Source organism: Artibeus jamaicensis, unplaced genomic scaffold, assembly GCF_021234435.1.
Source record: "Artibeus jamaicensis isolate MK-2021 breed Jamaican fruit bat unplaced genomic scaffold, CSHL_Jam_final contig_851, whole genome shotgun sequence".
In the NCBI taxonomy this organism is placed as follows: domain Eukaryota; kingdom Metazoa; phylum Chordata; class Mammalia; order Chiroptera; family Phyllostomidae; genus Artibeus; species Artibeus jamaicensis.
In genome coordinates, this window is record NW_026521986.1 from 2,449,152 (window position 1) to 2,466,819 (window position 17,668).

The following is a 17,668-nucleotide window of genomic DNA, read 5'->3' on the forward strand; positions in this document are numbered from 1 at the left end:
ACTCAATACCATTTAAATGAACTCTTGGAAAGAGCACACAGTTATAAAACACACTGACATACAATGAAACCCCATAGTATTTCAGTGGCTTTACCTATGCATCTGGAGTCACTGTTATGATTCATCAAATATTTCTTAAACCCCTACTACTTATCAGGCACCACTGGAGACACTGGAACTACAGCAGCAAAACGGTGTCAACTTAAAGAGCTTAGAGTTTACGTGGTAGACACAAGCAATAAACAAACACGATATAGTGAGAGATGATAAGTGCTGTGAAGACCTAAAAACAAGTCCTTATCCTGCGATAGGGTCTTGACACTCATCAGATTTCTAGTGTGCCCCATGCACCAAGGGAGAGTCACATTACTAATTCTGGCCAATGGACCATAAGCAGAAGTGAGGTGTTTCATTTCCAGAAGGAGGTTCTGAAGCCCTGGTGGGCCCCGCCTTCTACCTCACTGCCCCTGTCATGGCAACCGGGAAGTCCTAAGCTGATGCTCACTGGCCCAGAGGAGAGGAAGCTTGGATCCCTTTGTAACTGGGTAGAGGAGAGCCTACACCAAGTAGCATCAGATTTTGTGTGAGCCAGACATAAGCATTCATGGAGCTAAGCCACTGAGATGCGGCTGGTGACTGCAGCACGGGCCTGACCAACAGCGACACAGAAGGACAAATGCCAGAGCCTGGGGAGAGACAACAAATGGGACCAAAGAAACCAGGAGCTCGCACACCACAGACAGGCTGAACTCAGTGTCTGTGAACCCCGGGTGGGCATTTTAAGTCACCCGAGGATACTAAAAAAAAAATAGTGATCTGTGGACATTACACCCAAAGACTGTACTCTGGGATATTTAGATTGGCACCTAAGCATATATATTGTTGGGGGAAAAACATTACATTCAACAGAAGATGGTAAATTGGGTCAGCTGGCTTTAGGAAACTTCCCCAGAGACAACCTGCACCGTGACATGCTTGGGAAAGAGCGTATTAGTGAGATCGAGTCAATGTCCTGCCCCATAAATCACTGGGAAGCAGCCAAACTGCGGCATATGGAAAAAACCTGTCAACTTATTAATTGAAATTTTATAAAAGAATATGAATTCTAGAAAAGAATTCTTGCATTAAATGAATGACTGGACTAGATTCTTCTAAAGAGTCCCATCTCGTTGTATAATTATTATTAACATAAATATTTAAATAGTACTAAAATGAGAGAATAATTACTTAACCTAAATTATCTCAATTAATCCTCACAAGAATTCTGTGAGACGCAGTTGTTATTCTTTCCTTTACACAGATTTTTACAAAATTGAAGCACAGACAGGTTAACTTGCCCCAAATCACACAGCTGGTAACAGGAGGTAGAGGTAGGGTCCGAACCCAGCCGGCCCATGATGCCTTTCCCAGTGAAGAGGGGGATACACCATCAAAATAATGCAGAGTCTGGGGGAGGCAAACTGAGACAAGGGGGCCTCCAGGGCAGAGGGCCTCGGGCCTAGGCCCGGGGAGCAGCTTCTCTGAGTCTGGCTGAGGACCCCAGTCCTTAGAGAACAGAGCAGTTCACAGGCTGCCAGATGTGATGGATATTTCCGATGATACAATAGCCACTCTTCCTGCTCCAACTCTACGCTCACCAGGCAACGACAAGCTGACGTGCACACTAGGATGGGGTTCGCCTGCTACGTCTCCAGTGTAAATTTATCAACTGGCATTCTGGTTTCTACCAGATTCTGGTATGACTGTGTTCCAGAGCACACGCTGCTGAGACTGGAAGCCGACTACGACTCCCTGAGGCATGGGCCAGCCTTACTCTAGGGTGGCCCCTCCCTTCACCTTCGGGGCCTTCTGCAGACCTACCATACCGTACAGGAGGAATCACACATGAATTCACTAACATGTGGAAAAGAACTGCTTTACCAGACAAACTCGTACAGTTCACTCTAAAACACGGAGAGCAGAAGGACCCCAAGGACAGAGAATACAGGAATGTGTGTTTTGAAAGGGGAGCAGGGAAAACTCAGGAGCACTGGGCTGCAGAGCGGGGGGCCTGGAGTAGCTGAGAAACAGCAGTGAGGCTGGGGCGCAGGGGACCCCAGGATGCTGTGCCAATTTCAGTTCTGCATGAGGCCAACCCCAGACGGGGGTATTTATCCAGCCCTCCCCATGGTCTGTCCCATAGAAACGTCTGCACTTCTGCCCCAGCGGGCCTGACACTCATCACCAGGGACACTTCTTACTTTGCACAACTCCAGAAGGTGCCAGCTACTCACCTGGAGGTTATTAAAGATCTTTTCAGTTTTTATGACAATGTTTTGGGAAGTACCAAAAAACAGCTCGAGGACAGAATTATCTTTTTCTAATTTGCTCAGAATTACCTTACCAGTATCTCTAGCAGTAAGGCTTATTAGCATCAGCAAAGGAGAGTGGAGAGAAGAAAGGTACAGAGGAGAAGCAAGACCAAATTATGCATCTATGAGGCATTTGTTCCAACATATATTCTATTGATCTTCTTTCTCAACCTCATATCACACCACAGGTTAGCACGTTAGTCAGGATGAGGCTGGCTACAGTTAACAAATAACCCCAAATTTTCAGTGGCTTAACCTGGGAGAGATTTATTTGGGACTAACTTGAAAGATCAGTGGGAGTGCTCATTAGCAGGCAGCTTTCTTTTCAGTAGTCATTCAGGGAACTAGTTCCTTCCCCTTTGACACCCCATAGGCTGAGAGCCTTGAAGGAGGAAAAGGCACAATTGCATTTTCATCATCTTGTCCCAGATGTGTCCATATCACTTGCACTCACATTCCATTCATAAAAATTAGGCTCACAGCTTCACCTGGATACAAGGAGAGCTGGGAAATGCAGCCCTGAACGGGCAGCCCCTTCCCAGCATTGACTCTATACTATGGAAAAGGGAGGATCGACTTGGTAGAGAGTTACCTGTTATCAAATAGGCATCATATAACATACAAGGGCAAATACTGATTACAGTGGGAGGGAAAAATGAAATGATCTTATGTCTCAGGCTAGAGGCAAATCAGTCCAGATCTGACAAATATGAACGGTGTCTTCTTCACAAAGGACTTTGCATTCAGCCTCTGGGGTCTGGCCCAGAGATTCCTCCATCAACACGATCTCTCGTGTGTTCAGCTTCACTAATGGGAAACACGGTCTCCATGAGAACCAGAATGCAAACCACGAGACACAGCTTTCAACATCAAGTCAAAACCAAGATTTTGAGCTTCGGAATTAGAGCAAATTAGAGCATAAAATATACCCACAAATTTTCAAGATTCTGCTTTCAGAAGATTAAAAAAATGGCCTAAAAATATGGACTCAAACAAAGGAAGAGGGGAAAATAAATGGGAAAATGAGGCCATTTTACTTATATCAAAATTAGCTACAATGAAGTTATTTGTGATTTTATTTACTTGAGAAAACTATGACTCTATGAAAAATCAATTCAACCAGAAGTTGGCAAATCTAAAATTTTCAAAAATTAAATTCTTCTCAGGGGATTAGACTGAATTCCCAATTGACTGGCCATGCTGACGCTTGGACTAGCTGTGTCTTTTGTGTACAATTATAAAACTATTTATATACTTAGGATATTAAATCTTAAATCTCCAAATTCTAAGGCAACATAGAAAAGCATTTAGGTTTGCTTATAAACAAATCAACTACCTGGAAATCACTTTAGTCAGAAAAGGACCCTGGATGAGGGTTAGGAGATCTATTTCAAATACTGGTTCCTCTCCACCCCCAGCACCACCTAGAACGACTGACTACCTCAGCCCCCGACTTCAGTTTAAATGAGGGCGTTGATTCAAACACTTCGGTTAGTACAAAACTATGGTTCAGAAATTCTGCACAGCATTATATCTTATGTTTTAATACAGGCTCAAAATTAATGCTCTAGCTTAAAATTATTTCTGGTAAAACTAAGTTACCCATTTATTAATATTTTTTGGCCCTCTGTCTTTGTTCTAAGGAAATATAAATAGTGATTTAAATGACTGATCACCACATAAAGGATCCAGCCATACGGACATTGTAAAATCACTCAAACATGTATTTTCTTACATCAAAACCCAAGAGATCTATTCATTTTAAGCTGTGGTGGTTGGAGGAGAGGCTGGCCATTTTCATCACAACCACTGGATGGCAACAGACATTAACAGAGAGCAGAAATGATAAGAAAAGCCAGTCTTCTGCTTTGCTTGGTTTCCTCTCCCATTTTAGATGCAGAATCAAACCTCCTAGAGATCTTACAAGGAAGTAAACAACAACGAGTTTGGAAGTAAACAAGTTAGTTTTGAAACACATACTCTGTTTTTATAAGTGCTTTGTGTGTGGATAAACCCCCCAAGCTTTCAGCTCAGCCAAGAGTTGTAAGAAAATGCGGTACCTGCCAGAAGGGATGAGTTAAGACAGACCGCTTAATTTACCAGAATACACAGCTTTGTACTGAATGATTTATTAATGGCAGTGAAAATTCCGCTCTTGTGTAGTGAGATTAAGCTTCCCACTCCCCATTTGTGAATGAAAGCGTACAGCTCAACCCCACCCTCAGGCCTCCTCCCTCTCCTGTGAATTTCCCAGGCTATGGACAGAGGCCACCTGGAAGACCCGCTGGACGGACCCAGGAGGTCCCAATTACTGGGAACGTGCGAGGTTAGTTACCTGTGGCCTCACCGTGTCCTTCCGAGGTCTTTGTCCTGAGCTTTGTGAGGTGGGGAGACAGTAGAACAGCCTCTGGAGTGAGGTTTTGAGACTGAGAGTAGGCTGACACTGTCTCCCTTCCACTTCTCCCAGGAGGACGGGGAAGTCCAGAGTTAACAGTATAAATTCCACTGTAACCCCACACATGAACCATCTGAACCAACACCTGAGCCCAAACAGAAACCCAGCTCTCAGGATTCTGAGAGTACAGGCTCTGGGAAAAGTTGGGGACTAGAGCAAAACCTGTCAAAGATGAGCCTGAGGGCTTCGAAACACCAGTCTCAAAACAGTCCCTAGAATAATCATTGTCCAATTCTGATGTACTGAGGATTCCTTAGAAGCTATTTCGTGAAGCAGATTCTTGAGCCCCACCCTAGGAGATCCTGGGGGGACCCTAGGAATCTGTATTTTAACCGATGGCTTCTGATGTGAACAATCCACCAGCCACACTCGGAGAAACACAGTCTAGAAACACCAGACAGATCCACCGAGCTCCAAATCCACTCTCCTCATCACCTGTCCCCAATTTCTAGAAGAAGGCAGAAAAGTCATGGCAGAAGAGGGGCACCCTCTCAGGCCTAGCTCACTGAAAACCCAGAAAGACCATTACGGAGACTCTGACTGATCGCAGATAAAGACCACAGTCAGTTGTATCGGTGAGCGGAAGTAACCAGACCTAGGAGTATGCTTCTTCCCATTCAGATCCTAATTTGAGTGTCTGCCTTTTCTGCCAATGACCTTTTCTCTGACTTTAGCCTCTGCTCTCTGGCAGGCTACTGTCTTTCCTTTGCCTGTTACTGTAATTTTGATTCCTATTTGGGACTGTATTGTGGACTTTCTGAAGCTTTTGTGAGTTACTAGGCCTGGCCAAACTTGGATCTAACTCTATGTGAACAACCAACTTGCTTGTCTGCGATCCCTACCTACTTCACTACGTGTCTTATTTAACCTTCCCCAGGACCACAGTTGACCCTCATTCCAGCTCCAGCCACAGCCATCCAAACATCTCTGTCACCTAAACACATGAATGACTATTACATCTCCAGATGTTTGGCCACAGAAATATGCTAGGTGTAGAGATCAGACTGCGAGAGAATATTCCACAGCCATCATAACCCAAATGGATGGTTTTCTAATAGCAGGTACAAAGAAAGGGGTTCAATAACTAACAAAACAGCATTAAAGTTTGGGGTATTTTTCCCATTGACATATGTTTGCATATATTTGTAACCATTATTGTGATGAAAACTGAAATGTAATTTGAGAGGTGTTGGGATAAAGTCACCTCCATAACCGACCCAATGCATCAGTAAGTCCTGCTGAGTCAACCTGCGAAGAGTATCTCAAGTCCTTCCAGGCCTGTCCATCTCCATCACTACCGCCCTCTCCCAGTCACTGCCATCTCAGGCCTGCACTATGGCAACGGCTTCCTACTGGATATTCCTGCTTCCGCACTCATCCACCTCCGATCCTGTCTCCCAACAGCAGCCAACATGAAATGCAGAGCAGGTCATGTCACTTCCTAGTTTAAACATCTTTCAGTGGCTTCTTGCCATGTCTGAGATAAAGAGCAAACTCTGCACTCTGGCCTGGGCGTGAAAAGGCACTGCCAAACTTCCAACCCCATTTCTTGCCACTCTCCCATTTTCCTATGACATTCTAGCTACACGGAACTTTTTGTCAATTTCTAGAATGAGCCGAGAACTTCTCTACCTCTGGACTTTGCATTCTCTATTGCTCAGAACTTTTAAAAATCATCTCTTGCCATGGTTGACTCATCAGTTTCCTCCTTCACCACCCTTCTTATCTGTCACCCCCACCAGGTACTCTCACATGTCACTGTTTATTTTCTTTTTAGTTTAATCCCTCCCCCACCTACAATGCAAGCCCCGTGAGGGGTGACTATGTCTGCCTCAGTCACCACTTACATTGCTAGTGTCAGGCCACACTGGTTGACTCGAAGGACAAATGAATGAATGAACTGATATGGTCCTGCTTTGGGACTGCGGCCTAACAGTGGGTAAAACCCATGTCATTCTGTATTACAGGAGTGTTTTGTGGGGTCGCCAAGACAGATCCAGAAGTTCAGAGACCATACTGTGAGTACCCCATCTGGACTTCAGAGGAAAGTGAGGACAGTATTTAAAGGGGTGGAGAACCTCCTGGAGCCAGTCTTGGCTCTGAACAGTGTGTGAACTTTATCCTCCAAGTCCCATGATTGCATGATAAGTGAGAATGATTTATCTCAGAGATAAAGGGCAGGGATAGAAAATTGGTATCACTATCGAAATAGGGTTATTAGTCCTTAGAAGCATCAGAATGTTTTCCATCTGTGAATTCCATCTCTACGGGCTAGGTCAAGGTTGACTTGAATCCATTTTAGGAGCTAATCTATGCCCCACTCTGTGCTCAAGCAAAATTTACTAGGAAGGTAGGGTGCCCTGTGTCCCAAAGGAGTTGCACCAAAATATTAGATGCACATTATTACATCTATTAAATATACAATTACCATGTTGGATCTACACACACACCCTGGAGGTGAGTACAAGAACATACGCCCCTAGAAATAATAAAGGCTGGGGCCACCAAGATTTGAGAAGGTTGAAAAGGAAACCTCCCCAGTGTCCTGAAGCCACCACTTTAAAAACATAGATCAATATGCAGTGTGGGGAAATGCTACTCCTGTGACTGCTTCAGAAGAAAAAAACGACATGAGCTGACTACTGGCGGTCTCATTCCGGGATGCCTAGGCCACAAGAGTCCCTCCTGTCCCTGGGCAGAGTCTCACAAATGCAGCTTAATCGCTTTGGAGAGTCTAAGGTGGAAGGCTCGCTGTCTTCACCTGAGCGTTTCTCACATGGCACACGCCCTCACAGAAGCCGGACTTTGTCAGGCAGTCACCATCCCATCTCACTGAAAGCTGGCACTGGGAGTGGGTGAGGGTGGGGAGCAGCTGTAACAGAAGGGGCATAAGTCTCAGGCTGATTCTGCATCTGCACCGTGAAAGAAAGAAACTTGCCAAGAATCTTTACAGCCTGATTTATTAATTCAGTGTCATGGAAGCAAATAAATAGAGGACTAGAGTATCATGACAGTTTTAGAATTACAAGAAGAAAAATAAATGGTGGTCACACTTACTCTGTTTTTCTCCCAAATATTTTAGAACAGAAGCAATGTCTGGCATAATAATGAAAAACAATAACAAACGTCATGGACGCTCGGTCTGAGAAGACCTCCATCTGGCAGCCTTCCTGCAAACCACTCCAAGGAGGAGATAAGCTTTTCCCCGCCCTGAGGGACGGAGCCCTGCAGCCCAAGGTGCTGCAGCTGGTGTCCTCAGAGGGAAGGGACAGAGGCCTGTCCCAGGGCCCCAGGAAGATGGAAAGGGCTGAGGGCCGTCTCAGTCTTTCTAATGAAGAACTGCCATATGCCTAGGGCAGGCTCACCAAGGTGTTTTGTTTTGTTTTTACTACACGTCTTGGCTGTTTAGCTCATCTGCTTATAACCAAAATTCTCTTCGGTGTGCTTATTAAAAGTGCAGGTTTACACCTGGGCCCATTCTAATTCTGTCATTTGGGGACAAGACTGAGCAGGAACACGCATTTCTAATCAGCACTCCTGCAGATTCTGAGGAGCCTGGTCCCCAGGCCTCACTCTGAGGACCAGTGGCTTAAAACTAATTCCTCCAACTGGGATGGATCACTGGGTGCATTCTTGTGAGTTCAACAAAGAAAATTTTTTACATTTTGTACCTTTATTTTAATAATAATTTTTCAAATATTAAGAACATTCCAGATCACTCGGATGATAATTGTATAAGCAAACACTAAAGTGCAAGACTTCCAATGAAGTGTTTATAATCGGGTTGTACTTTTCCCTTCATCTCGGGCTGATGTGTCTTTAACTCAGATCCAGACCTGGTTTGAATGTTCACAGTAAAGCGAGGCCTGAATGGTATCTTTTCAGGGCAGGAAGGGAGGGGAAGGGAAGGAAAGGAGAAGATTCTAACAAAGAACATCAGCACGCTGAATCCGCTGAATCCGAGGGGCCCCTGGGATGGCGGCACTGGGAAAAGGGGCTTGCAGCTCAGAAGAGAAGGCTTCTCCGAATGGGCCTCCTGGGAGGTGCGACACCCACCACAGCGGCGGGAAACCTACGTGGTTGAGAGCAAGTAAATGAGGGACTGGAAGGGAGGAAGCAAGAGACTGAGAAAGAGGTGAGGGAGTAAGAAGAAAACCAGAAAAAAAGAAATCTCAGAGAAACAAGGGAGGAAAAAGTTCTGAGAAGAAGAGAACAATGTCCACGTGAATGGGAACCGTCTCCCATTTTACTGTTAAGTGAAGTCACAATCTATTCAATATGACATCACTTGGACAATACAAAAAATTGTATATTCTCAAATATCCAAAAAATGTCCGAAAGTAACAACAACAAAACAAAAGTCTGGGGTTCTCTCTCAGGAGGAAGGTGCAGTAGGGGAACCTTAACTTTTCATTTTGCACCATTTGTATAGCTTAAATTTATTATTATGAACATATTACTTTCTCACTAGTGTTTTAAGAACTGATCAACAGTATGACATTACATTATGAGCAAGAACGAGAAGGATGAGTCTCAAAAGAGGCTGTTTGGGGGCAAGGAGGTTGTCACGGTGACCTGCGTCGGAACAGTGGCAGGTAGGAGTGTGAGCCACGGTCTAAGACACGGCTTCTCAAGCTTTAACGCGCATGCGGAAACCGTCTGTGGATCTTGGTTAAAATGCAGGTTCTGACCCGCAGGTCTGAGTGGAGCCTGAGATTTCTAACTGGCTCCCACGTGGTACCCACACGCCTGGTCTAAGCACCATACTTTCGAGTTGTAAGGTAGTCAGAATACAGGAAATGGAAGTGGGTGTGAAGAGACCACTATTTCCCCAAAAGTGTTCCCTAGAAGATAGACCCTGCCGCACGATCTAATAAAATAGATTCACAGTCAAATAGGCTTGGTAAAAACCACACAGCCATCCTGGAGGTAATACCTTGGATGTCAGTGTCTTGCTGAGAAATTTTTGCTGGCTTTTCACTCAGATGTTCCTAACAGGGCTAATCTTACAGCAATGAAAACTTCTCTCTGCTGTCAGAGTCTGATGTTCATATGTGTCACCTGGAAGGGTGGACGAACAGAACTGCGGGGCAGCAGGGGCTCAGGGGGGCACAGTCAGGAAGAATTATTTTGTCTCCAGTACAACAGCAGCAGCAAAGCCTGATGCTCCTTGATGGCAGACGATATGATACCATCGGATATTTGCCAAGCCTTATTCTAAAGATTCTGGACCTTTTAAAAACTTAATCCAGCATCAGCAGCACAGCTTCCTAGTCACGGGAACAAGTGTACTTGTGAACACCTGAACTTGAATGCATCTATCTATATTGCTAGCAGCTTCGCTGAACAAGAAAGAGCAGGAAACCACAGAAGCTAACTTGACCTCACTGCTGAAAGGAGTCCTGCTTGACGTGAGCATAAAATTCTTCCGTCTGCTGCCAATGATTAAGAACAGCCTGGGGGGTGCTGGGCAGCACTGACCCTCTCACCAGCTGAGATGCAGGTGAGACCAGAAGGAACCTCAGAGCTCAAACAGCACGTTGGCAGCGCCGAGTCACCCGCCCAGGACCGCCAGTGCTTGGCTGCCCTGAGCGGCCTTTTAGACTCTCTTCACAGGAAATGCACTGAGCAGTAAGGTTCAGGGGGAGGCTGGACTTCAAAGGACACCTCAGTGCAGAAGGGAGCAGGGGTGGTTCACCCCGGCATGCCTTAATCGTTTGAAAAGACTGCCACTCTCTCCTCTCTAACATCTAAACTTGGCAGCAGAGGGTTCAGGCCATATGGGCACCTGGCATAGGATAAGAATGACACCAGAACTGGCCGCGAGAGCTGCTCTGCAGCCTTACATCACCGCTGAGGTCTCCCATCGCCTTAGCTCTTCATCGGACATCTGGTCAGTCCATCAGACCCAGCTGTCATACTTGTCTCTCAAATTTACTAGGAAGGGAAATGGGTCTGCACAATTCCATTTTCTCCTTATTAGCCTTTGGGTTTATTTAATTTTGAGGATAAGTACGTTTGAACAGCACTGTGCAGGTGGCGGCTATTTCAGGGACACTAGTTGGGGGGTAAGGTGAAAACACATGCCTGTTACAGTACAGTGACATGACCTCGAGCTCGACTGCCTCGGGACAGCAGGGGACAGCAGGCTCTTCGTGCTAATGCTGTTCTGCAAGGCTCCCTGGAGACTGCGGGGTCCTTTCCCATCACAGAGTAGTGGCAAGAGCATCCAAATTAGTTTTTTAAAAATTATTATATTTTTAATTTACTTTTTAATCCTTACCCAAGGACATTTTTTTTTCATTGCTTTTTAGACAGAAAGAGAGGAAGGGAGAGAGAGAAACACTTATGCGAGAGAGAAACATCGACTGGTTGCCTCCTGTATGCACCTGGACTGGGGACCGAACCTGCAGTCTAGGTATGTGTCCTGACCAGGAATCAAAGTCATAACTTTTCACTTAGGGGACGATGCTCCAACCACCTGAGCCACACCGGCCAGAGTCCAAATTGATTTCAATAGCTACCTAACAAATACACACTCCCTGTGTTAAATATGTCACCAAACATCCTCCGTATCCACACTAAATACACTTTAAACTCACAGGGCAGATATATTTGAGAAATCAGAAGTCAATTACGGGCCCCCATACAATGCCATGTGACTAAGCCACCAGCAACCATGCAACAGGGTGATTTTTCTTAATTTATTTTTTTAGAGAGAGAATGGACGGAAGAGAAAGAAAAAGAGAGAGAGAAACACTGGTTGATTCTTGCAGGTGCCCTGACTGGGGGTGGAACCCAAAACCTCGGCACATCAGGATGATGCTCTAACCCACTGACCTACCCGGCCAGGGCCTAGTTGGTTGTTTTACCACATTCCTCTGAGTTTGTTTTATTATGTTTTTCCAGGTTTCCCTATCCCCATGTGTTAATTTTAAAGAATTGAGAAGCTAGCTTCCAACCTCTAACAAGCAAGATTTTGCCCTCTATTCTTACATGAAGCCCTTTAACTGCTACTGACATCACTGAAGTTAGTGTACACACAGGAAGGAAGGTGCGCCCTCGAAATCATTTATCCCCGAAAGGCAGAATACTTTTAAAGAAACAAAAAGTAGAGGAGATGCGTGGGAGAGGACCTTGAAAAATGCTGCGCTGTAGGGTTTGCTTCAAAGCTCTACCTGGGTGTTGTCCACTCAGGAGCTGGGGAGAGGTCCACTCCTTCACTCAATGTACCCCATTCCCTAGACAGTCCGGGGCCTAATTTACTGACTTGCCTCTTGGATTGCTCTCCTGAATTCTATCACACAATCAGATGTTGTGGGTGATTTTGGAAGGAGAATGCTCTCCACATACAATGTCTGGAAGATAAAAGAATGAATTCCACTTTTCCTGCATTTGCAGACTTCCAGATTTCTCAGGGGAAGATATAAAGGCCAAATTAAAATCATTCTAAGTTATAAGTGAGTTTTAAAAATTATTTAGTGACCTTAGATCTTGCTTAAGGACAAGAAACACTCTGAATCCAACTTTGGTCTTCCCTGCCTGTCTGGGACACAAAAGCATTGCCAAGGTCTGACCCCCTTGTTCTTCGAGTAAGTGAAAGAATGGTGACAGGGACCCACTGGCCTGTTTAAGAAAAGCTTGGCTGGCACACTGCATGTGCTAATGGAAGGTTGCAGTCACTCCCTGTTGTTTAGGGGATGGGAAATTGTGTACGAACCTGGGATGGATGGATTGGGGTGGTGGTGGTGGTGGTGTGTGTGTGTGTGTGTGTGTGTGTGTTGTACACACACATACCTATCCCTTCCCAAAGGGGAAACTCAGCCCTGCAGTGAAAGGAAGAGCACACTGGCTCCACTCAACAGACTATGGAGGACTCTCATCATTGAGGATGCGTGGGTTCTGCCAGCACAGCGCCACGCTGCTGGCTGCTCGGAGGGAGTGGTTCTGCCACTGACGTCTGAATTCTCTTCTCCCCTCCCCCTCCCTCTCCCCTCGGACTGGTTCTCTGCTCAACTGTTTGACCAACCAGGACATGACTCCAGGGCTGAGCCTGAACCAACCCCATGCCGAATACCCCTAAATGCCCAGAGAGAGCACGCTAAGCAGACAAGCTGCTTCAGTTATGAAAGTTGTCACTTTACCTTTTTTCTTATTGAGAAACAGCAGAGGGGGCACAATGTCAGGACCAGGGAGCTTTGTGGCCATGGGACTCTCCTGGGAACTTGCTGCTTCAGCAGGTTTCTGTTGCACTGGGGACTCCTCCAGCTCTGGGTTTCGGTCTCCAGAGGGCAGCTCCTGGCCAGTTTTGGGGACAGCCAAAGGGAACTTAAGGAAGGGGCCTGGCTCATCCAGGCCTCTCTGGCTGGGTGCATGCTCGCCGACCCGGGAACCCGGCTCCTCCCGGATGGCGTCCAGGGCGCCTGGCTTCAGCCGGGGCGAGTCCTGCTCCCGCTTGGGGCTCTCCTCCGAGGCTGAGGACGCATCGCATGACTCAATGATAAGCTCGCTATCCAGCTCAGCCTCACGCTCCTCCCTCAGGATGCTGTACTGGATAGAAGGTGAGGCCGGTGAAGGTGGCGGGCCGCCCACATGGCCAAAGGTCACGTAGCCAGAGGTCAGTGCATCCTCTGCGGCCAGTGGGTCCTCAGACACCAGCTCTATTTCCGAGTCCCCCGACTCTGCGCTGCTGGCCTCATGGTCCAGGGGGCTGGGGATGGTGGGCAGCCCAGACTTGGCCTTGGCCTCGGGCCTGTGGGCCATCTGGCTGGCCGGACGTGGGCTCTCGGCTGTTTCGTATGATAACCCCTTTGCTTCTTTAATGGCAGCAATCAGCTCGTCCTCTGAGATGCTGCTTTTCCCGTGAGATTCTGCAGCAGATGGTTCTGTCGTCCCACAAAGCGAAGGCGAGCGGGAGAGGCGCACACACATGGACAGACAGATGGACAGAGAGAGAAGAAATAAAACAAAGTTCCATTAGGAGAGATGTTTTCTCGTTGCTTGAGAAACACATATGATTAGCACAAAAATAGTCTTGTTTCCAGGGCTAGGCTGGAAAGACAGGCCACCTCAACTAAAAGGCTAATTACTGTTATGGCCCAATTAATAGTGTTTTACATACCTATCTATCTTAATATAGCTCTTTAAAAAATGACCCAGCAATTTTTTAGCAACAGAGGCACCTCAGTTTTTTGTTTGTTTGTTTGTTTGTTTGTTTGTTTCAACATGGCCCATACTCTAGAAATGATTGTTTTTAATGTCTAATGTATTCTCCCAGGGAAGTTTTCAAATGTCACAGATTTCATCGGATAATCTGGTGGATACAACTCTCTGATTTGGCCCACCAATATGAACAAATCTGGAAATCATCCATTATTACTTACCCACTACTGTTCATGTTTCCTCATTTAATAAGACAAAGGAAGTTGATTTGGATCCCCGTGTGCAATTTGACTTCTGAGCTTGCCATTTCCCACCAGAAACAATAACTTTACTCATTTTCAGCAGAAAGCGTAACTAGGTGGAGCCACATTAGAGAGTCTGTGCCCGTTCCACCAAGCCGACTGTGCAGACCACCGTGGGGCACAGCCCCACCGGCCCCCAGTGGGGTAGCCCACCACTCCTCTGGAGCAGAACGAACCTGGGAGTCACCCCTCACCCCCTCTGTGAACGCCTGCCTTTTGCCTGATGATCCGAAAACCTGACTGGCAATTTTGCTGATATTTCTGTCCCTTTGCAGAGCCCACCTGAGATCACCATGACAACAGCTTTCAGAACCGTGGTCTTCCCTTGCCATACAGCAGGGCCTTACTTCAGAATATCCTAGATTATGGTCTCTGGCCATTCTGTGAGCAAGAGCTGCTTGGGAATGATGGCTAAGGGGGTGGGAGTAACGAAAGTACTCTAAAATTTGTTGTGGTGATAGATACACATATTCCATTAAAAGCCATTAAAATGTAAATAGACGAATTGTATGCTATGTGGATTATATCTCAATAAAGCTGCCTGACCTGTATTAGACTGCAGTATAAGTGAGAACTGTATTGATGTTAAACATCTGAGGTTTGGGGATTTAGCTGAATCTGAATGAATGTGCCTCTTCAATCTGGATTCTGTTCCGCTTGCCTAAATTCACTGCTAACTCTCAGGTCACTCTGGGGTTCTGACCCATCAAGAGGATACCGCAATCACTGAGAGGAGGAGTTATGACAACCCGATGAGTCTTTCTACCCATAAGGGTAGAAAGAGAGGACAATTCAAGAGATACTGAAGGGAGAAAAACCACAGGTTTAGGGTCTGACTCGTGCGGTGGGTGAGAAAAATGGGGTGTTGGAGGTCACTCAGAAATGGTGAACCTGGGTGAGCAAAATGAACAGGAATTCCACACCCAGAAACATGGATGTCAGAAGAGTGAGCTGTATAGATGAGACGGGAAGAAACTCTCGGCTTGGATATCTTCCCCTCCTGTGGCTCACGTTCTTCCAAGTCTCTCACACTGGAAGCTTCTGTCTGACCATCTAAACTGCCAGGACTCACCAAACGCCTACTTTTTCAACATTCCTAGGCCTGTGCATTTGCTATCATACCTGAGCCCCTCTCTTCGAATTGTGAGGGTCCTTCTCCTCATCAGGATCTCAGATCACATGTCACATCCTCAGAGAGGCCGTCCCTGATCCCCTCACACCCAACACTCTGTCGCTCTTTATAGCCCTCACGCTTTATGAAATGACACTATTTACTTATGTGTTTTTTTAAATTGTCTCCTCTCACTAGCAGGTAAACTCCATGAGGGCAAGGACTTCACAAATCTTGTCTGCGATGTCTCTGGTGCCCCACTGACGTCTGACATAGAGAGGTCACGCGGTAAGTATTTTCTAATAAAAGAACGAATTTTAAGGGGAAGGGATTTGGAGGAACAAATAGGAATGACGCAGGGATGAGAACTAAGGGGGGTGGAAATGGGAGGGAGGTGGGAGCAAGGGGCGGGGGAGGCTGGGATGGGAGAAATAGACAAAAAAAACTGTACTTGAAAAATAACTAAATAAAATTAATTAAAAATTTTTTAAAAAAAGAACGAATTTTGAAAATGAGTAGGAAAACAACAGACCTCACCAATGCAAGGAAATAGCAACACTGGTTTTCAAAGAGTTAAGATTAAAATTGACTTACTTTTTATTGCTTTTTTCTTTTTAAGGGAAGCTGGGTGGCTTAATAATGATCATTCAATCATTGGCTGTTCTGAGGCTAGCACCTGAAAGAACACCCGTGACCGCCCTGACACGTTCTAGGTGGCGCGCTGGTGACAGAAGCCACACAGTGCTGATGGGTCAGTGGTCTGGTGCATCAGGACAATGACCATTTCTCTAAAATGCTTCACCTGTTCTCTTAACTGATCTTTGCTGAGAAGATATTTTCAATACCTGGTATGTAAGAATTTTTACCTCTGTACTCCAGGGTATATTATTTAACAAGATAAAAACAGTTAAGTATGTTGCAGGAAGTTACAAAATGAAGTAATAATCTATTGGACTTGAAGAAAATAGACTGGACTCCTTGCTTAAGCTTCAGGGTCTGTGGCTAACACTGTTCTAAACTAGAATTTCTCCTGATTCATAATTCACACAATTAGAAGTGTTCCCCAGAACTGATGATTTCCTTATTTATCAAATGATGATAAACAGAATTCCTATTGTTTAGAATGTTTTCCTTTCCCTCAGCTTGTATGTACGGTTTTATGTAATTTTTGGTGTTTGTCTTATCTGTTGGCACTGGAATAGCAGAGTGACCCAAGACCCCAGAGAGGTAATGAAGCCCAAACCTTCCAGTGTCTATGGGCAGAGGGTCCTATGGAGCCAGGGTTGCACACGCTGGGAGGGGGTTAGGTTAAACTTTTGAAATAGAAAGAGTAAGGAGAAAGGCCCCGGTGACTAGCTGATTCCTTCTGTCTCTTCTGCTAGTTTTATTCTTACTTGTTATTTTATGACTCAGGTATTATGATGTGGAGAATGGGTGGAGAGAGGAGCTGAGTAATTGGACAAGGAACTTACTCCTTCTGGAATAAACCTTGCTTAGAATGTTGATTTGGAGCAACTACAGAAAAATCCGTTGCCCTAACTCCATGCCATGAAGTGGGCAACTCAAGATCATAAAACTCCAAGGTTATATGAGTCAGATCTGTCTTTGTTTTCTCTTGGAGTTGCTCCAGAACCCCAATGGGTCATGGCTATTTAAAAAATAGAAATACCCTAATAATAATTAATGAACCCTATATCGAGTCTTTCTCATCAACTTTGTTTTTTTTTTTTTTTTTTAGTTTCTTCATCAACTTTGTAAACTGTAATTTTTACATAAGGCATGTGCCATGTAAGTGGACTTCTATATGCTGATGTAGTTCGCTCTTCCTAAAGACTGGCTGAAGTTCTCTGGACTGACCACCAGGCGATCCTGGAGCTCTGTAGAGCACGGCTGATAATGTAGCTTACATCTTCACAGTGTCCCGGAATAACAGAGGGGTTGTGCGATGCATTGCCAGAAAGAGTGCAGGGAGGCTCTGAGACTCAGCTATGCCCCTACCTCATGCTGTAGACTGGGACAAGCCATATCTAATTCGCCTGAGGCCTCAGCTTCCTTATTTGTCATCACAATCAAATCTCAATTCACATTTTATGATAAGTTCACTGTACCCTCACACCTTCTGTCCTTGGAAGGCCATCCCTCCCCTTTACCTGTGTTATTTCCTCCTGCTGCTTTAAGAGTCACTCAGGTCTCTGAGCTCACCTGGGGAGCTGCTGCACTTTGATGCTCCTCCACACTCTGGGCTTCCCTCTCTCAGAACACAGATCACACTAAAGTTTGACTATTT

The 17,668-nt window shown here is 45.6% G+C and overlaps 1 protein-coding gene across 4 annotated transcripts in view; it reads right to left on the minus strand.

The window, feature by feature from the left end:
• The window catches only part of RTN1 (reticulon 1), a 325,732-nt gene that overhangs the window by 61,499 nt on the left and 246,565 nt on the right, over nt 1–17,668 (minus strand). For all 4 annotated transcript variants that reach the window (XM_053673284.1, XM_053673283.1, XM_037132432.2 and 1 more), the window contains one exon: nt 12,951–13,691. In XM_053673284.1, coding sequence (XP_053529259.1) covers nt 12,951–13,691 — 741 coding nt within the window. The remainder of the gene's footprint in view (nt 1–12,950; nt 13,692–17,668) is intronic.